A 21,467-nucleotide genomic window follows, 5' to 3' on the forward strand; every position below is an offset into this window, starting at 1 on the left:
CTGACTATAACAACAGTCTGCGTCTTTTATTTCGAGCTGCCAACTCTGTGTTTTCCACCTATGTATCTCTTTGAAACCGCAAAGCAAAAACTTCTCTAGTCGTGAACAATTTGTGTGTGTGTGTGTATGATTTGTTTTCTAGTGTGTGGAAGTATTTACACATAAATTATGTGTGACTCCAAACTATAAAGCTCAGCTTACAGGTTTGTAGACCTTAAAAAACTTTCCTTCTGGCTAACTTAAAATTGGTGAGTTCACTAGTTTGTATAAACATTGAAGAACTATGAAAGTCAGAAAGCAGTGTTGTCAAAAAATTTCGTAATAACGTATTCAAATAACAACAGTTATAGAAAAAGTTTACTGTAAGATATAAAGTCTTTGTCCAAAGTAAGTGATAAGTCTGAATTCATTGTATGGTGCTTTTTTTGTTATTATTTTTGAAATTTTGGAAAATTTTTTGAAATTTTATAATTTGAAATGTGGGGAACTTTAATTTTCAGATGAAAACTACACAAATAAAATTGTTTAATTTTTCTTAATGACAAAAGATAGGTTCACAAATGTGTAGTTTTTCTGTTTTCTCTAATACATTATTGAGTTTGTAGGAAAAACATTACATCACCACAGATAATTTGACAGTTATAGTCATTAAAAGTAAAATTTATTTTAGTATTTTGATTTCTTGCTGCATGTATGTTTGCTGTGTTCTCTTTCACTAGTTCTTGAGCCTTAACTTTATTATGTCGTTGATTTTTATCAATATATATTAATTATTTCTGTTTTACAGTTTTTCTTAATTTGAGACTTTTTTTCTTTTTTTCCCCTAGGTGAATTATACTTTAATGTACTACAGGTTGTATACTACGGATGGGAACTATTAAAGTTTATAATGTCAAAAACTTTTCTTAGACCAAAGGCATCTTCCACAAAGGTATGATACACTAAAATGGCCATGTGATAACTGCCCAAAAGGAGTTATAAATTTTTATATGTGTTCCCAATGACTTATTACTGCTATGAGAGTAATGGTGCCCAGTATTTGTTGTAATTAGTGATCTAAAAAGTTCAAAAATAAATTGTGAAACAACTGTACACTGAAAACACAACCTTAATTTTGAAAAAATGTTTATTTACAATCCTGGTCACAAAGAAAAGGCTGAAAACTCTTGAATGAAAGAGCAATAGAAGAAAAAGAAATACATGAGCTGTAGTTGGTGTTATAGCTTAACAACAAACCCTGCTTCTTAGAAATTAGGTGGTTCAATGTGCCAGTTCTCAACAAGGCTAGCGGGTGGGTAGGATGGGTATCAGACAGTATACTGAAAGTTAGCTGTTTTCCTAGTGGTGGATCTGATTTTTCTCTTACTCTAAGTGAATTATTTAACTTTGCTGTTTCTCTTCCTCATCCTCTCTTTTTTAAAAGTAAATGGAAATCCATATTTACATAAGAAAACTGTAAAATGTATAAGTAACATGGAGATTGGAATCGCTAGATCAGAATTGCTATCAAGAGTTTTACTACTACTAATATTTTTATGTACTCTTAAAAATAGAGGAAAGGGGCCAAAATTGTAGTACTAGTAATAGTCTTTTTAAAGAGGAGGAAATAAATTGGGTAGCTATGACTAAAATTTTTTTTCCAAAAAGTCTTCATTTCTTTACCCACTGCTGATCATAATCCTAGATTCTGTTTATAAGAGGAATGAAGTTTGATTTCGCATTCATAAAATACTTGAAAGTATTGCTCCTCCTGAGCCTACTTTCAGCTCCAACCTCTGTTTTTTGTTTTGTTTGTCTCCCAGAAAGGAGCATTGTCAAATAAATGGTTCACAACTATGGTTGAGTATTCTTCAAGGAAAATATAATCTTGTTAGCCAGGCAGGGAATTACAAAAGTCAGGTACTAAGCTAGATTTTTTTAGATTTATACTGTTGGAATGTTAAGAAAAAGTCCACTTTTAAAATTCTAATTATTAAAAAAAGAACACTTTTTAGTGCTCAAATATTTTTAGGTTAAAATTGCTTAATTTAGCATTTCTCTGTGTGTATTCTTACAAAGGATTTTAAAGAAAAGGAAGTGTTGAAGGGAAACGTAGAGGGGTTAATAGTTTCTATAGACTAGAAGACCATGAAATAGAACTCACTGATTTTCCTGCTCTATTAAACTAGTACTCGTTTTCCTAAACAAATCTGACAAATCACCCTCCCTGGAAAGCCTGCCTCCCTTTCATAAACATATTAGTTGCTTCATGAGCTGAAGAAAAATATAATCAAGTCATAATTACAAACTATTCATAGTGTCAGTATCCTTAGACCTATCTTCACATATCTTAAAGCCGGTAGGGATTATTTGAATGTATAAAATGGTTCTTAGTTTGTGAATGTATTAACCTGGTCAAGGCAGAAGTGTTACTTTTCTTACTGCTCTACATAGTTAAAATAATGCCTTTTTTTCTTTATTGTTTTACTTCTTTTTTTGGTAGGTAATTTTAATATTTGTGTTTCAGAGATACAAATGAGTTTTTTTTTTTTTTTTTTTTTTTTTTTTGCGGTACGCCGGCCTCTCACTGTTGTGGCCTCTCCCGCCGCGGAGCACAGGCTCTGGACGCGCAGGCCCAGCGGCCATGGCTCACGGGCCCAGCCGCTCCGCGGCATGTGGGATCCTCCCGGACCGGGGCACGAACCCACGTCCCCTGCATCGGCAGGCGAACTCTCAACCACTGCGCCACCAGGGAAGCCCACAAATGAGTTTTTAAAGTATCAGTCTAATCTTTATTCTGGGAAGATTATAATTAATAAAAAGAATTAAGTTTGTATTCTATATTCATTTATATGACATCCATCATTACCATGGTCAAGTAGATAAGTATACATTTATGCTTATTGTAAAGTAGAAAAATGACTAATACAGAGTCAATTTTATTTAAAGAGCTAATTTGTGAGATTTTTATTTTAAATGTTACAAGTATAAGAATTTTTTTAATAGAGTCGTTTAGTTATATAGGGAATAGATGCAAAAAAAATGTAATAGTGTTTACATGGTTTCTTTTTTTCAGATAACAAACTGGGTAGACTCATCATTTGATGATTTTTCAGAGACTACAAGCATCTCTACTATTACTGCCACATCATTAGGTGTGAATAACTCAAGCCTTAGAAGAAAAAAGGTGCCTTCCACAGTAGAAAGTAGAAAATTTCCAGCTAGAAAAAGAGGAAACCTATCTTCCTCAGAGCAGATTTATGGTCTAGAAAATTCAAAAGAATATCTGTCAGAAAATGAACCATGGGTGGATAAATACAAACCAGAAACGCAGGTAATAAATGACATACAAACAAGTCTACGTAATTTAGTTTCAGGAAGGAGAGGGATGTGCATTTTCAGATATTCATAAAAATCTTTCTGCCTAAATGAATTAGAAAAAAAATAATAATTTCTAGGTGTTTTATATTCCAAGGCTCAAATTTTCCCAACAGTTATTCAGAAGGTATACCATTGGTTATTTGTCTTCGATTTAATTTAACCCCCAACATAGACTTGATCCATTTAATTTTTTGCTAAATGTAATACCCCTCCCTATTTATTCCCTTCCCAAAATGTATAATAGGATTTTAAAATATTTTATAATTGCATATGTGCCTCAAATTTTCATATATTGGGGTCAGTTTAAGAATAGAATTTTTCCATATCAGTATAAAGAATTGAATTAAGTATAATCAAAAGGACCTTTTTATTACTATATCATGTTACTTGTTTCTAGTTTTTTTCATTAAAAACGTGTAGATTAACCTGTGCTGATGTATCAAAAAATTTTGAGTTAAAATGTTTTATTTTAAACTTGAAAATTTTAGCATGAACTTGCTGTGCATAAAAAGAAAATTGAAGAAGTTGAAACCTGGTTAAAAGCTGAAGTCTTAGAAAGGCAGCACAAACAGGTAACTAAATAAGAAATGTGTTTAAAAATATTTGGCCTCAAATGTTTCTCTGGTTGGTTATAAGAAGTTAAAAACTTTCATGTTGACTTTCTCATAAGTCCAGATCACCTGCAGTAGAAAGCTGTCTGACCTTACTACTTCTTTGTCATTAAAAGACTCAAGAGACTTTGCGTTTTCCCCTTGACTTGTACCTCTTTTTCCCTCTTATATATAAAGCATAGTAAACCATCAGGGGGCTAATATATTTAGCATATCAGATCATCTCACACTAAAGCAAGCAGGCAAATTACGTATTAGTTTTCGTATTAAATATAACCTAAAATAGTCATTCATCCTACGCTTATGATTTTTCTTTCACTTCCTAATTCCATAATTACCCTTGGCCCCCAAGCTAGAATATTCTCTCTCTCTCTTTTTGTTTGTTTGTTTGTTTTATGCGGTACGCGGGCCTCTCACTGTTGTGGCCTCTCCCGTTGCGGAGCACAGGCTCCAACGCGCAGGCTCAGCGGCCATGGCTCATGGGCCCAGCCGCTCCGCGGCATGTGGGATCTTCCCGGACCGGGGCACGAACCCGTGTCCCCTGCATCGGCAGGCAGACTCTCAACCACTGCGCCACCAGGGAAGCCCTCTCTCTCTCTTTTTAAACTTTTTTAATTTTGAGATTCTTGAAACATAAAGAAAAAATAGAATAGTAAAAATAGAATAGTAAGTGAACATTCAGGTACCTGTAAAAATACTCATCATTTTCACCCATGAGTATTTTAATGTAAATTATAAATGTTTGGCATTTAATTCTCTAATGTTATCTAATGCTCTGTTCATATTCACATTTTTCCAGTTGTCTTTTATATCTGGTTTGTTACAACCAGTATCTAATCAAGGACCACCCATTACATTTGATTGTTCTATCTCTTAGGGCTTTTAAAATCTAGAACAGTTGCCTTCATGCACAGCATGACAAAAAAATAAATAAATAAATAATAAAATTAAAGTGTAACTGGCTCTTCTCTAGGTCCAAGTATACAGGCCCTTATTTACTGTAGTTAATAAAAGTAAACAAATGAGCAAGGATTGCAGCCCACCATTATATGTAGGACATCTTCCCCTGATAAATTTTCAGTTTTAACTTTTTTTATCAGGTTTACTGAATGAGGGAATGTTACTGGGAGCTGCATCCTCTAGTCTATCTTTAGAGTCCTGTTCCTGGTAATATGTTTCTTAATATACATTTCTTTCCTTTTTTTTTTTGGCGGTACGTGGTCGTCTCACTGTTGTGGCCTCTCCCGTTGCGGAGCACAGGCTCTGGACGCGCAGGCCCAGCGGCCATAGCTCACGGGCCTAGCCGCTCCGTGGCATGTGGGATCTTCCTGGACCGGGGCACGAACCCGTGTCCCCTGCATCGGCAGGCGGACTCTCAACCACTGCGCCACCAGGGAAGCCCTTAATATACATTTCTTAAAGAATCTGATATCTAAACTGAGGTTTTTCCATAAGAATATTATACTTATATAATATTGAAGTATATAATCCAAAGAGAGGTCTGTATTAAGATTGAATTTTATGAGTTCAGGTAACCCCTAAAAATACTTGTTTTAGACATTACCTCTTTAATCTAGCTGAAATTGTTTTAATTTGGCTACTGAGTAGTCCTTGGGAGGAACACAATGCAAGAATTGAGGAATTATCAGAAACTATACTTAGAAGTTCAGGAAATAAAATTCTCTTATCTAAAGCTGGTTTATTCCAGCTAGCATCGTGAAATTTAGTCTGCTTATACCTGACATTCAGTAAATATCTGTAGAGGTAATAAACATTTAAAAAGAATATTCATACATAATATTCTAGCATTCCAATGATTTTGATTTTTTTATTCATGTTTATGTTTGGTTTTAGGGTGGATCTATTTTATTAATAACAGGACCCCCTGGATGTGGAAAAACAACAACTATAAAAATACTATCAAAGGAGCATGGTATTCAAGTACAAGAGTGGATTAATCCAGTTTTACCACAATTCCAAAAAGATGATTTCAAGGAGATATTTAATCCTGGTAAGGTTTACTCTGAAGGTAATGGAAATACTGGGGAAAGTCTGGTCTACAGGAGGTTTGTAACAAGCCCCCCATCTATATCTTTAAGATTTCTAAGATCCTATTGGCTGTATGGGTTCTTTTGTTTGTTTGTTTTTTAAATTTATTTATTTATTTTTGGCTGCATTGGGTCTTCGTTGCTGTGCGCGGGCTTTCTCTAGTTGCAGCAAGCAGGGGCTACTCTTCGTTGCCATGCATGGGCTTCTCACTGCGGTGCTTATCTTGTTGCAGAGCACGCGCTCTAGGCACGCAGGCTTTAGTAGCTGTGGCACGCAGGCTTCAGTAGTTGTGGCACACGGGCTTAGCTGCTCCGTGGCATGTGGGATCTTCCCGGACCAGGGCTCAAACCCATGTCCCCTGCATTGGCAGGTGGATTGTTAACCACTGTGCCACCAGGGAAGTCCAGGGTATATGTTTTTGAGAGGAAGGTATATATTGCCGCCTCTACACTAGACTGGCGTTTGCCCACTACCAACTGCTTCACAAAGTCAGAGTAGCAATCAGATGAAACTATATGTGTGTGTTTTCTCACATACTTCCTAGGTTCAGAGAGAAGTAATTTTAGGAGAAGGAAGGGTTCCTCCAGCAAAGGAGAGTGGGATGTTTTTAAGGATTAAATGTTTTAACTGTTTTGTTACATAACAAGCTAATCAGTTTGCATTACTTATGTACTTTTTTCCCAGGCTCTGGCTGTATAAATGTACTCTTTGTTTAAATGTAAATCAAGCCTTAAAATATGTTAAAGTAACTTGCCTCCAAACGAGAGTTTAGATCAGACCTCTTAGAATCAAATCAAAGTATAAGGCAAAGACGGTCTTTGGAATTCGAAAGGGGGCTTTAAGACAAACATCCAAAAATAATGATAGTATCAATTTAAAGACGTAGTATGGTATAACTTCACATATATGCTCATAAACTCCAGCACGATCATTTTTAACTTTCATATCCGTCTTACTGCTGCTTTAGGTAACTAAGCTAGGGGTATCCAAATCTCCTAGGCCATTTTGAAGTGCAAGGGGTTCTGTAGAAGGATGATTATATTCTAATGTGCTGTATTCCTCAAAATTCTTTCTTCAGGCTCTTCTTTAATATTCTCTGTGCGTACTGTATCTTTAGTATGCATACCTGTAAGGAACGGAGGAGAGCTTAAACAAGCTTTATTTGGGAATGCTCCTGGGTGGGGTTCACTGGTCCGAGAGAAAGGGGCCAGAGAAGTCGCGCCTGGGTGTGGGCGCGAACAAAATTTATAGGGGTGGACTCAGGGGAGGTGCTTGCTGTGTGAAGCAGCCCTTTTTTGGTAATCTCTCAGGTGCTGTGGCAATGTCAGGTGTTGGTTGCATCAGCTTCAGAGCCGTTGGTTCCGCCCCTCGGGGAGCGGGAAGACTGGGCCGAGTGGTGTGGCAATGTCAGGTGTTGGTTGCATCAGCCACTTTGGTGGGGGTTCCGTCTGGCTCCCTGGGCCCTTCCCCGGACCTGCTGGCCTTACAATACCCTTATGCTCATAGTATCCCATACTCTTGGAAATTTTACTGCTTTCTAACAGTAACATTACTTTTTTTTTTTTTTTTTTTTGCGGTATGCGGGCCTCTCACTGTTGTGGCCTCTCGCGTTGCGGAGCACAGGCTCCGGACGCGCAGGCTCAGCGGCCATGGCTCACGGGCCCAGCCGCTCCGGGGCATGTGGGATCCTCCCGGACCAGGGCACGAACCCGTGTCCCCTGCATCGGCAGGTGGACTCTCAACCACTGCGCCACCAGGGAAGCCCTAACATTACTTTTGACAATCTTGGAAGTCGGGTTTTTTTTTTTTTGGCTGCGTTGGGTCTTTATTGCAGTGCACAGGTTTCTCTAGTTGTGGCACGTGGGCTCAGTAGTTGCAGCGTGCGGGCTTAGTTGCCCTGCGGCATGTGGGATCTTAGTTCCCCGACCAGGGATTGAACCCATGTCTGCTGCATTGGAAGGCAGATTCTTAACCACTGGACCACCAGGGAAGTCCCTAGGAAGTCTTTTTTTTTTTTTTTACCCTTCCCCCTCCCCATATCCTCAAGTCATTCTCTAGTAGGTCTGTGTCTTTATTCCTGTCTTACCCCTAGGTTCTTCATGACATTTTTTTTCTTAAATTCCATATATATGTGTTAGCATATGGTATTTGTCTTTCTCTTTCTGACTTACTTCACTCTGTATGACAGACTCTAGGTCTATCCACCTCATTACAAATAGCTCAATTTCGTTTCTTTTTATAGCTGAGTAATATTCCATTGTATATATGTGCCACATCTTCTTTATCCATTCATCCGATGATGGACACTTAGGTTGTTTCCGTCTCTGGGCTATTGTAAATAGAGCTGCAATGAACATTTTGGTACATGACTCTTTTTGAATTATGGTTTTCTCAGGGTATATGCCCAGTAGTGGGATTGCTGGGTCATATGGTAGTTCTACTTGTAGTTTTTTAAGGAACCTCCATACTGTTCTCCATAGTGGCTGTACCAATTCACATTCCCACCAGCAGTGCAAGAGTGTTCCCTTTTCTCCACACCCTCTCCAGCATTTATTGTTTCTAGATTTTTTGATGATGGCCATTCTGACTGGTGCGAGTGAGATGATATCTCATTGTAGTTTTGATTTGCATTTCTCTAATGATTAGCGATGTTGAGCATTCTTTCATGTGTTTGTTGGCAGTCTGTATATCTTCTTTGGAGAAATGTCTATTTAGGTCTTCTGCCCATTTTTGGATTGGGTTGTTTGTTTTTTTGTTATTGAATTGCATGAGCTGCTTGTAAGTTTTGGAGATTAATCCTTTGTCAGTTGCTTCATTTGCAAATATTTTCTCCCATTCTGAGGGTTGTCTTTTGGTCTTGTTTATGGTTTCCTTTGCTGTGCAAAAGCTTTGAAGTTTCATTAGGTCCCATTTGTTTCTTTTTGTTTTTATTTCCATTTCTCTAGGAGGTGGGTCAAAAAGAATCTTGCTGTGATTTATGTCATAGAGTGTTCTGCCTATGTTTTCCTCTAAGAGTTTGATAGTTTCTGGCCTTACATTTAGGTCTTTAATCCATTTTGAGCTTATTTTTGTGTATGGTGTTAGGGAGTGATCTAATCTCATACTTTTACATGTACCTGTCCAGTTTTCCCAGCACCACTTATTGAAGAGGCTGTCCTTTCTCCACTGTACATTCCTGCCTCCTTTATCAAAGATAAGGTGACCATATGTGCGTGGGTTTATCTCTGGGCTCTCTATCCTGTTAGGAAGTCTTTATTTACAGTCTTCTGTATAAAGTATTTCTTCCCTTATTCCCAAATTCACTAATCAGTCATTCTCTTTTTGTCATTAAAACTTATTATTTTTTAAATAGATTTATTTATTTTTTATTTTTGGCTGCATTGGGTCTTTGTTGCTGCGCATGGGCTTTCTCTAGTTGTGGAGAGTGGGGGCTACTCTTCGTTGTGGGGCATGGGCTTCTCGTTGCGGTGGCTTCTCTTGCAGAGCACAGGCTCTAGGCACTCAGACTTCAGTAGGTGCGGCTCACGGGCTTAGTTGCTCCGCGGCATGTGGGATCTCTTCCCAGACCAGGGCTCGAACCCGTGTCCCCCGCATTGGCAGGCGGATTCTTAACCACTGCCACCAGGGAAGCCCAAAACTTACTATTATTGAAAACAGCTCATTTATAGTCATGCACTAATTGGGAGAATCTTCAATGTGTAGGCAGAGCCATAAATATTTTTACCAATTGTATGACTTTTATACTAACAGCTGTGTTCTGAAATCAGTTAACTCCATATTACATTCATTGGTACAGAAAAGTTACTGTTGTTCATAGTGACTTTTGTCTTTTGAAATGAATATTTTAAATTTGAACTGTTTTGCCTAATGAAAAAGAGTCTACAATAGTGTGCTCCTTCATTTATATGTAGATGTATTCATTAACGTATATCTATATTACGTACATATGTATAATATTGATGTGTATATAATTGGTTGAAAATAAAAGTGTTAAATATGTTTCCTTTCAGAATCAAGCTTCCATGTATTTCCTTATCAGTCTCAGATAGCAGTTTTTAAAGAGTTTCTACTAAGAGCGACAAAATATAACAAACTACGAATGCTTGGAGATGATCTGAGAACTGATAAGAAGATAATTCTAGTTGAAGTAAGGACAGCTTTTGAAATTCTGCTATAACTATTGAGTAAACAATTGTAAGATATATTTTATGTGATAATGACATTTACTGTCTCCATAGTATTAGTACTGGTAAAATATAACATAAAGGCTTTGTGCGATAGAAACCTAAAGTTTCTTGCAGTAAACTTGGATAGAGTAGCTATAGGTTAATGAACTTTAAAAATTTAATGGCCTACGTATAGAAAGGCAAAAAATATTTAGAAAGTGACGTCTTAGTAAAATAATCTGTAGTGATCCTAAGGAATTTGCTATCAAAATCCCATTGATGTGTATTACTATTTAGGACATCAGCTATTTGATGTCTCCCTTTCTACAACAGTTCTGGTTACAGTACATTGAATAGATAACATTTCTCCTGTTTTGGTAAATATAAATCTGAAAATAAATTTACATGGAAATAAAACTGAGCTAATGTTTCTCCTTTGTTTTTGGTAGGATTTACCTAACCAGTTTTATCGAGATTCTCATACTTTACATGAAGTTCTGAGGTGAGTTTCAGTGAACTTTTTTAAAACTTCAGATTAAATGGCAGGTGGTTTAAATTTCAACCTTGCTTGCTATCTTTTGTTATTTTAGGAAGTACGTGCAGATTGGTCGATGTCCTCTAATATTTATAATCTCTGACAGTCTCAGTGGAGGTAATAATCAAAGGTTACTGTTTCCCAAAGAAATTCAGGAGGAGTGTGCTATATCAAATATTAGGTAAGAATGAAATTTCTGCTTAAAATTTCATATACATACTGTATTTTTAAATTAATCACATAACCACTATCTTTCTCTGTAAAACTTTCACAGTTTCAACCCTGTGGCACCAACAATTATGATGAAGTTTCTTAATCGAATAGTGACAAAAGAAGCTAATAAGGTAAGTCTTTTAAGAACTGATTAATTTGAATCTTACATTGTAATTATAGAAAGCCAAACTTAAGTAGTATTATATAAACTTGAGGAGTTAGAGACACAAACTATTTCAGTTATTAAAATTAAAAAATTTTAATTAGACTCATAAAGCATGTCATTTTAGAAAATGTAGGAAATACTAATTTTAAAAATCCTTAACCTTTTGCTACTTTTAAACTTAATTTTCTTTTTCACATTGAGGTAAATTTCCCTTTCCTTGGCTTAGTGTTTTAAATTGTATCTGTTATCAAGAAGCTGTTTTCTGGCATCTACGTCCATTAGTCAGCAACAGTCCAGCTCCACTTTTGTCTTGTCACTTTTTAAAGATTTAATATATTTTTTATTTTGATAAAAAAAATCATAAAATTTAACATCTTAACCATTTTATTCCAGCTTTATTGAGATATAACTGACATATAACATCACGTAAGTTTAAGGTGTATGACACATTGATTCGATAAACTTATGTAATGAAAAATGATTACCACCATAGGTTATCTAACACCTGCATCATGTCATGTAATTACCATTTCTTTTTTGTGGTGAGAACATTTAAGATTTTTTTCTCTTAGCAACTTTCAAATATGTAATACAGTATTATTAGCTGTATTATGTACTAGAAATATCTTAACCATTTTTAACCATCCAGTTCAATAGTGTTAAGTATACTAACATTGTTCTGAAATAGCTGTTAGTTTTTTTTTTTCTTTTTTTTAATTTGGTTGCGCAGGGTCTTAGTTGCGGCAGGCAGGCTCCTTAGTTGTGGCATGCGAACTCTTACTTGTGGCATGCATGTGGAATCTAGTTCCCTGACCAAGGATCGAACCCAGGCCCCCTGCATTGGGAGCAGAGTCTTATCCACTGTGCCATCAGCAAAGTCCCTGAAATAGCTGTTACTTATTCCCCCCATAAATTTTATTTATTTATTTATTTGGCTGCTTTGGGTCTTCGTTGCTGCATGGAGGCTTTCTCTAATTGCGGCCAGCAGGGGCTACTCTTTGTTGTGGTGCATGGACCTCTTGTTGCGGTGGCCTCTCCTGTTGCAGAGCACGGGCTCTAGGCGTGCGGGCTTCAATAGTTGTGGCATGCGGGCTCAGTAGTTGTGGCTTGCGGGCTCTAGAGCACGGGCTCAGTAGTTGTGGTGCATGGGCTTAGTTGCTCCGCAGCGTGTGGGATCTTCCCAGACCAGGGCTTGAACCCGTGTCCCCTGCATTGGCAGGCAGATTCTTAACCACTGCACCACAGGGAAGTCCCATAGCTGTTACTTTTAACGCATCATTTTTTTCTATCTTTCAAATCAAGATGATGTTAAGATAAATTGATGAAACTTCTACTCCAAGCAGCATGGTTCTAGGGGGCCCTACTGCTATAAATCAACTGGATCTTACATCATAATATATTTGGAGTGCTGGATCACAGGAACTGAGGGAAGTCTCCAAGGGAGAGGTTATTTTTGAGGATTAAACAGAATAATGTATGCATGTAGAGCACCTACCTGAATAAGTACAAGTATTAATAGTGAAATATTAGAAACACCCTGAGTCCAGGAATAGAGGGAGCAGTTACTGTGGTGAACTATTATGTCATTAATTAGCGTTTTGAAAATATTCAGTGACATGGGGAAATACAATTTAATGTCAAGTTAAAAATAACAAGATGTGAAGTTATATGATAATTCTAACAATAGAAATGATGTTTCCAGCCCTTGATATATCTGTCAAGCCGTATGCAAAGTAATTTTACATACCTGATCTTATTAAACCCTCACCACAACCATACAGAATTATCCCCATTTTATAGGTAAGGAAGCTGAACTTTGGAGGGAAATAACTCGAATAATATTCCATGACTATTAAGTATCAGATGAGTTTAAGTTTTGTTCTGACTCCAATTCACTGTGCTAGAACAAAACATACAGTTGTCAATGACAACACAATGCACATATATACATAAACCTATACATACTAAAAGAAATACATAAAAATGCTGAGTGTTATTCTGGATGGTAGGATAACTTGTGATTTTTTTATTGTCTTTTTGAAAAAAATCTCTGTTTTCTACTATAAGCATGATAATTATAAACTATATTTAAATATTTATTAAACATGGAAGAAATAAAAATAGTCAGCATCATACTACTGTATCACATTACTCACAACTTCTTTTTAGACTAAGTCATTAAATTGCAAATGGCATTTACTCTAGCAAGTTAGTAAAAGGAGATACCATAACTTCTTTGTCATGTGGTTAATGTGCTTTACCTTAAATAGTTGACCAGCAAGAATTTTAGAACTAGTATACTTTTGATATCATCATTGATATGTTACATAAAAGGAGCAGCAACAAGCACAATATTTACATGTAAATATAAATCAAATATAAAATCAAACGTTATGATACTGTCTGGAGTCTCCAAGGATGATAATGATAGTATAAGAAGATTTAAAGGAGAGTTTAATCTCTGGTATTCTGTAGCTTAGTTAATTATATTAGGGAAGAGTGTTGACGTCTTAAATGAATGAGTTATAATAAGAAAGAGTGTTGAATATCTTAAGTGTTTTTCTTTAAGTCTAAATGTTTCTCTGTATTCATAGGAAGAAAGATCTTTAGTCTTTTCTGATATCATTAGGTATGTAAAGTGTGGAAGGCACTGCTGATCATACATCTTAGCCATATTTGCCATGTTCACAGTAATTAACATCCATAGTATTTTCTTCAGCTGCCAAGGATTATAATTTCAAATTATATTTCCTTACTGGCAAGTAATCCATATCTAGAATTTTTCAAAAACAAGTACTCCTCTCAAAACAATTTTTAAGGTAAACGTATTCCCAATAAAAATAAAAGTTAATCTGGAAAAGAAGGCATGAGCAAGAAAATTTTGTAAAAGAGTGATGAAGAGAGACTTGCTGTCTAGGTATTGGAACATAATATGATGAAACTCTAGGAAGTACAGCAGTGTGGTATTAGCACAGTAATAGACAAATGGAAGAATAAAATGAGAAGACAGCACAGAAATAGATCAGTATGTATAAATGGGAATTTTTTATATAATGGAAGTGGCATTTTACAACACTGGGGAAGGAGAGTAGACTATTATGGTTAACAACTGGTGTTGGAACAATTGGATATTCATATAGGAAAACATAAGGTTGCCTCTTTAGTTCATACTATGCACAAAAATAATTTAAACCTTGATTAAAGAGTTAAATACAAAAATTAGAAGAGTATTAGGAAAAAATACTTTGGGTTGGGGGAAAGTCTTCTAAGCAAGAAACAAAACCTGAAAGCCATGGATTTACTTCAAAAAAAATGGAAAACTTAGGAAATGACAGAAGGCATGGTAAAGATAAAAGACAAGCATGAGAATGAAAGAAAATATTTGCAGTTTTTTAACAGAAAAGCACTAATACCTGAATATATATTTTTATTTTTTATTCATTTTACTTTTGGCTGTGTTGGGTCTTCGTTGCCATGTGCGGGCTTTCTCTACTTGTGGCAAGTGGGAGCTACTCTTCGTTGCGGTGTGCGGACTTATTGTGGTGGCTTCTCTTGTTGCGGACCACAGGCTCTAGAGCACAGGCTTCAGTAGTTGTGGCTTGCAGGCTCTAGAGCTCAGGCTCAGTAGTTGCGGCACACGGGCTTAGCTGTTCCGCGGCATGTGGGATCTTCCCAGACCAGGGCTCGCACCTGTGTCCCTGCACTGGCAGGTGGATTCTTAACCAATGCGCCACCAGGGAAGCCCCACTGATACCTGAATACATAAAAATATGCCTACAAGAAAAAAAAGGCTAAGAACAGAAGCCAGTACACAAAGAAATACAAATGGATAGTAAACATGAGAGGTGTTCAGCCCTACATAGTAATCAGAGAAATTCATGTTTAAACCAGGTAACATTTTTCACATATCAGAGCACAAAAAATTTAAGATTTATATACAGGGTTGTCAAAGATATGGAAAAATGAACACTCTCACCTACCATTGCTAGGAAAAATAAAACTGGTAAATGTTACAGACACTTTGAAGGGCCCTCTGCTTCTACAGAAATGTTCATGCATGTTGGCAAAGGTATACAGTTGACCCTTGAGCAATATGGGTTTGAGCTGCATGGGCCACATATATGTGCATTTCTTTCAGTAGTGAATACTGCAGTACTACCTGATCCATGATTGGTTGAATCCGAGGATGCAGAACCACGGCTACAGAGGGAAAACTATAAGTTACACTTGGATTTTCGACTGTGAGGAGGGCTGGTGTCCCTAACCCCACATTATTCAAGGGTCAGCTGTATAAATAGTATATATATAGGTCTGGAATAGTAAAAAAGTGGAAACAATGTAAATGTCCCTTCATTGGGGGAAATACTAGTTAAATTACTGTCTACCCATAACATTTTTTTAAAATTATATAGACTTAAAGGTACTAACATAGAAAGATCACAAAGAATGGTATTAATTCATAGAATAATACATATGATATGATCCCACTTATATTTAAAAAATTAACTCTGAATATACTTACAGATACTATATTTACTTACAGATACGTGTGCACAAAAAGTGGTCTGGAAAGGCTCCTCCTAAAATGTTAACACATGTTACAAAGTTGGGATCTGTAGAGCAAAAGGATAACTTTCATAAAGAACTTTTGAAACAGCTTTGGTTAATAAAGTTAAAAATATATTGAAGATCATAGCACAGTACTGTTTTTCTGTCAAGAGCTGAAATGGGATCATCTATGAACAATCACATGAATTCAGCTTGAGTTATGTTGTCAGTAAACTATTAGGAGTTTCTGAGGGGGAAGAGAGGATAAGTTTTTCTTGTCTTATACTTGATCTACCAAGGGTGTGATAGGTGATATATCGTATTCACATATTTATGCATATGTGTGTGAGTGTGTGTGTTTATCTATATTTGTATATATGTATGTATGTAGTGAAAGAGAGAGAACTTCAAAATATAACCTAGTCCAAGTAAAAAAGTAAAACGATATTTTATAACCTTGAAATTTTACCTTAAACTGTGATGTCATTGACACTTGTACCTTCATAAGCAGACTGTTGTTTAACATGTAGGCTTTTTAGCATTCAAATTGGAAAGATTCTATTATACTTCCATTAAGTTTAGAAAATAGGTGGTTTTATTTGTTTTTTGCTTAGAAAATAGCTTTTTTAATTTTAATTTTTTCATTTTAGGATGGAGGAAAGATTGTTGTCCCTGATAAAACTTCTCTAGAGTTGCTCTGTCAAGGATGTTCTGGTGATATCAGAAGTGCAATAAACAGCCTCCAGTTTTCTTCTTCAACAGGTAACTGGAAAAGATACACTCTTATGGTATTATATAGGTGACTAACTTTTTCTTAATTGTTCATGAAATGAAATTAAACTAAACATTTTAACTTAAAATTGGTATATACCTATCTCCACTTAAGATTATTTTATTGAGACAGTGTAATAAAATTATGTATGTACACATGCATACACACACCACTATGAATGTGTCACCATATATATTTATATATCTGAGACAAAAGCTGATTGATTTACGTGGTTTGCCACTTTACCTTTCAAAGTTAATTTGGAATGAGACTTCCTGAGAGAAAATCCTGGCTCTGCCACTTTTCAGTGACTGAATCTTGCAGGTTACTTAATCTTCCCATGCCTTTATTTTTTCACCTTTTATATGAGAACCTGTCTGATCAAGATGTGTGAAGAGTGAGGTAATCCTTGTAGAGTGTTTATTCCAGTGCTTGACACACGTTCAGTGCTCAAATGGCCAGCTGTTAATGAATTTAATAATAGTTCATATATGATATGTTTAACAAATGCATTTCCACTTGTTAATATATAAAAGGGGTCCCTAGCCATGTTATAGTAAAGAGATAGCCCCACTAATAGCAATGAGTTAATTTTTGCTCTTAATGATCATAGTTTACTGCATACAGTCTTCATCAGAAAACATTTAACAAGTGACTCACTTGATGCTTAACATTGAGGAATTGACCTTAAAAAATTAAAAGCTCTTTGGAGCTCTCAAAATCCACCTGAAATCCTAGTTTCTACCCACAAGTGTAACCTGTTCATTTAGTTACATCTTTGTTTTTCAAAATAACTCTACAGAAATAGACATCCTAACACAACTGAAACCAGAATTCTGCTTCTTGCTGTAGAAACATAAATGTAAATTGTGCTTAGGTTCACTACTAGAATTAGGGATGGGTCAGTTTGGGATCCTAACTACCATTTATAACGTCATTGCTCTGAGCTCAGAAATTTCAGAGGGAAGAAAATAATAGTGGGTCAGGAACTGTATTAGCAATTATATTTTTTTTCATTTAATTCTCAGACCAGCCTAATGAGATAGACAATAGTAGGATTCAAACATAGATCCTGTGTTTTTCTAATACTCCAGGCTGGTTTTCTGAAGTCATGCATTCTGAGTTGTTTTTGTTTTGTTATAAATTTATTTATTTATTTCTGGCTGCGTTGGTCTTTTTTGCTGTGCGCGGGCTTTCTCTAGTTGCTGCGAGCAGGGGCTACTCTTCATTGCGGTGCGCAGGCTTCTCATTGTGGTGGCTTCTCTTGTTTCAGAGCATGGGCTCTAGGCACCCGGGCTTCAGTAGTTGTGGCACATGGGCTCAGTTCCTCCACAGCATATGAGGTCTTCCCAGACCAGGGATCGAACCCCTACATTAGCAGGCAGATTCTTAACCACTGCACCACCAGGGAGTCCCTGAGTTTTAAAAAGTAGATTTCCCAGTGAAATTTGAACACGGGCATATTCATAAATTGGAGACTGTCCAAATCAGTAAAGAAGTAATATAGCATCATTGTTAAGCATGGATTGCAGAACCAGACTGTCTGGATTCAAATCACTTACTAGCTGCTGACGTTTAGCCAGTTACTTAACCTCTTTATGTCTCATTTCTTTACTCTGTATAATAATAGTTCTCCTCTGATAGGGTTGTTATGAGGACTAAATTAGTTAGTACATACCATGCAGCAAGAATAGTACCTTGCCATTAACACCATGAGAAACCAAGGTGATATGACTATGTTAGAGTATGTCATTGTGTATGTGAAAATTTGAAATCTGTGTCATGACGTACTTTTAGATGACATTTTAGTTCGTTTTAATAGTTTAGTAACTGAAAGAGGACTCTGACTCTGTATACTTCATAATTATTTATTAGAAAAACATTTAAATTAAAATACCTAGTGTAACTATATCTGAAATGTTCTCAGTTTTAATTTTTATATTTTAATTTTATTGTAAATATTGTTTCTTGGGTGTATGTTATTTAGGAAAGAACAATTTATGGCCAAGGAAAAAACGAATGTCTTCATTAAAATCAGATGCTGTGCTGTCAAAATCAAAAGGAAGACAAAAACCTGATAGGATATTTGAAAATCAAGAGGTCCAAGCTATTGGTGGCAAAGATGTTTCTCTTTTTCTCTTCAGAGCTTTGGGGAAAATACTATATTGTAAACGTAAGAAAACCTTATACATTTTTTAAAAATCTGTTATTATAATTGAAATAAAATACATTTTTTTTAATGTCATATATTTGGTTCAGTTACAAGAAAGAGCTAGGACTAGGTCAGATACTCTTTGGCAGGGCCTAAGAAAGACATAGCAGAAAAATGTATTTAGATAGAGTATTTTTGGATTATGAGTGGGATTAAACATTAAAACCAACTGTTGAAAAATCTTCAAATGAGAGGTGCTATATAATTATATAAAGGTGGTGTTATTTTTAATAACTCCAGACATTTTTTTTAATAGGAGCATCTGTAACAGAATTAGGCTCACCTCGATTGCCTTCTCATTTATCAGAGTATGAGCGGGATACATTGCTTGTTCAACCTGAGGTAACAGTACTATTTACAGGCTGTATACTATTAATATTAAATATGTGTCCATATAAATGTGACCACTGAATTTTTACCAAAATTATATATACTTCTTTTTATAGGAAGTAGTAGAAATGTCACACATGCCAGGAGAATTATTTAATTTATATCTTCATCAGAACTACATAGATTTCTTCACAGAAGTGGATGATCTTGTGAGAGCCAGTGAATTTCTGAGTTTTGCAGATATCCTCAGTGGTGACTGGAATGTAAGACCATTTGACTTAAATGTTTTTGTTTATGACTATTTCCTCAGAATTGAGAAAGAAAGTTTACTTTTATTCATACTGATTTGACTTTTTTTTTTTTTTTTTTTGCGGTACGCGGGCCTCTTACTGTTGTGGCCTCTCCCATTGCGGAGCACAGGCTCCGGACGCGCAGGCTCAGTGGCCATGGCTCACGGGCCCAGCCGCTCCACGGCATGTGGGATCTTGCCGGTCCGGGGCACGAACCCGTGTCCCCTGCATCGGCAGGTGGACTCTCAACCACTGCACCACCAGGGAAGCCCGATTTGACATTATTTTAAGTAACTTCTTAATAACTATGACAAAATTAATTCATCCAACCCAGTGAAACTTCAGCAGTGAATCTGATTTTTCTATGATAACATACACTAATTTTTTCTGAAGTTATTTTCTGATTATAAAACTAATACATAGTCGGAAAACGACAAGTGTTGAAAAGTAGACAGAAGGAAAGGAACTGTGCTTCTATCTTTTCTTTTTCTTCTTTTTTTTTTTTTTTTTTTTTTTTTGGCCATGCTGTGTGGCATGCGCTCTTAGTTCCCTGACCAGGGATCAAACCCATGCTCCTTCCAGTGGAAGCATGGAGTCTTAATTACTGAACCTCCAGGGAAGTCCCCTGTGTTTCTTGCTATACTTTCTGATGGTTTTTAAATTTATTTATTTATTTGCACATTTGAAATTATTCACTATAAAGTTTGTATTTTTTCTTAACAGTTTAACTCTACTCTGACTGGTATAGTAGTTACTAGACACTTGTAGCTATTTAAATTAAATTAAAAATTCAGGGATTTCCCTGGTGGTCCAGTGGGTAAGACTCTGTGCTCCCAATACAGGGGGCCCCAGGTTCGATCCCTGATCGGGGAACTAGATCCCACAGGCATGCTGCAACTAAGAAGCCCACATGCATGCCGCAACTAAGAAGCCTGCATGCTGCAACTAAAGATCCCACATGCCACAGCTAAAACGCAGCACAGCCAAAACAAAAATTAAAAAAAAGAATTCAGTTCCCTGGTCACACTAGCCATATTTCCATCATTTAAACAGTTATGATACAGTTTCTGTTATATAGTTAGAGTTTCATTATTCAGCAGTTGCATTTGCTTAATTTTTTTATATTGCTTCTTTTTTATTTTGAAATTTTCCAACCTGTTGACAGATAGAAAGAATACACAATGAATACCTGAATACCTTGAGCTTTTGTTCACCAGTTTTTCACATTTTTCCACATTTGCTTAATCTGTATTGACACACTTGTTTTGGCTAAGTAATTGGAAAGTAATTGTAGCATCACAACATTTAACACTTAAGCATGCATAAGGACATTGCTCTATTACAACCACAATAGCATTATCATACCTAAGAAAATAAACATAAATTCAGTAATATACTGTCCTTATTCCTGTTTCCCCAGTTATCTCAAAAATGTATTTAAAGTTATTTCCACCACCTCCATCCAACATCCAGTTAATATTCACTCATAGCATTTGATTATTATGTCGCAGTTGAATTTTCTTCAAAATTTTGTAGCACTATTATTTTTAGGGCTGTGGTGAGGTTGAAAAACATGAACATACAGTAACTAAATATGATTAGCCTTTTTTGGGGGTCAGTAGTACCAATAAGTACTGTTTTATAAATCTCTTATTTTCTTTATTTCATATCTTGTCTCCTTTTCTAGACGCGCTCTTTACTCAGGGAATATAGTACATCTATAGCTACGAGAGGTGTGATACATTCCAACAAAGCCCGAGGATTTGCTCATTGCCAAGGAGGAGGGTCAAGTTTTCGACCCTTGCATAAACCCCAATGGTTTCTAATAAATAAAAAGGTAAAAAAAAGAATTGTACATTTTCAAAGAGTGAACTATTTATGGTATGTGAATTATATCTCAGTAAAGTTGGTTTTTTCTTTTAATTGAAAAAGAAAAATGGTCTTTCATTCTTAATGAGAAATAGTTGCTAAGGCCCACAGTTTTCTTAGAACTATGATAAAACATAAAAAGGACAGTCTTCTTAAATGCTTAGTCATTTTTTTAAGGAAAAAGCGTTCAAAAATTGAAAGCATATACCTATTTTATTGGAATCAAAGTATACAGGACTACCTCGTTTTATAGTACTTTACTTTATTAAAGCGTTTCACAGATAATGCGTTTTTTACAAATTGAAGGTTTGTGTTAATCCTGCATCAAGCAAGTCTATCAGCACCG

At 36.0% G+C, this 21,467-nt stretch overlaps 1 protein-coding gene across 1 annotated transcript in view; it reads left to right on the forward strand.

Moving 5' to 3' along the window:
* RAD17 (RAD17 checkpoint clamp loader component) overlaps positions 1-21,467 on the forward strand; it is a 32,406-nt gene that overhangs the window by 467 nt on the left and 10,472 nt on the right. The window contains exons 2-14 of the mRNA XM_065873366.1: positions 828-931; positions 3,056-3,313; positions 3,849-3,932; positions 5,826-5,982; positions 10,031-10,167; positions 10,636-10,688; positions 10,777-10,902; positions 10,996-11,065; positions 16,299-16,410; positions 18,408-18,593; positions 18,889-18,974; positions 19,079-19,225; positions 20,940-21,089. Coding sequence (XP_065729438.1) covers positions 828-931; positions 3,056-3,313; positions 3,849-3,932; positions 5,826-5,982; positions 10,031-10,167; positions 10,636-10,688; positions 10,777-10,902; positions 10,996-11,065; positions 16,299-16,410; positions 18,408-18,593; positions 18,889-18,974; positions 19,079-19,225; positions 20,940-21,089 — 1,670 coding nt within the window. The remainder of the gene's footprint in view (positions 1-827; positions 932-3,055; positions 3,314-3,848; positions 3,933-5,825; positions 5,983-10,030; positions 10,168-10,635; positions 10,689-10,776; positions 10,903-10,995; positions 11,066-16,298; positions 16,411-18,407; positions 18,594-18,888; positions 18,975-19,078; positions 19,226-20,939; positions 21,090-21,467) is intronic.

The sequence above is a fragment of the Phocoena phocoena genome, chromosome 3 (assembly GCF_963924675.1).
Source record: "Phocoena phocoena chromosome 3, mPhoPho1.1, whole genome shotgun sequence".
NCBI lineage: Eukaryota > Metazoa > Chordata > Mammalia > Artiodactyla > Phocoenidae > Phocoena > Phocoena phocoena.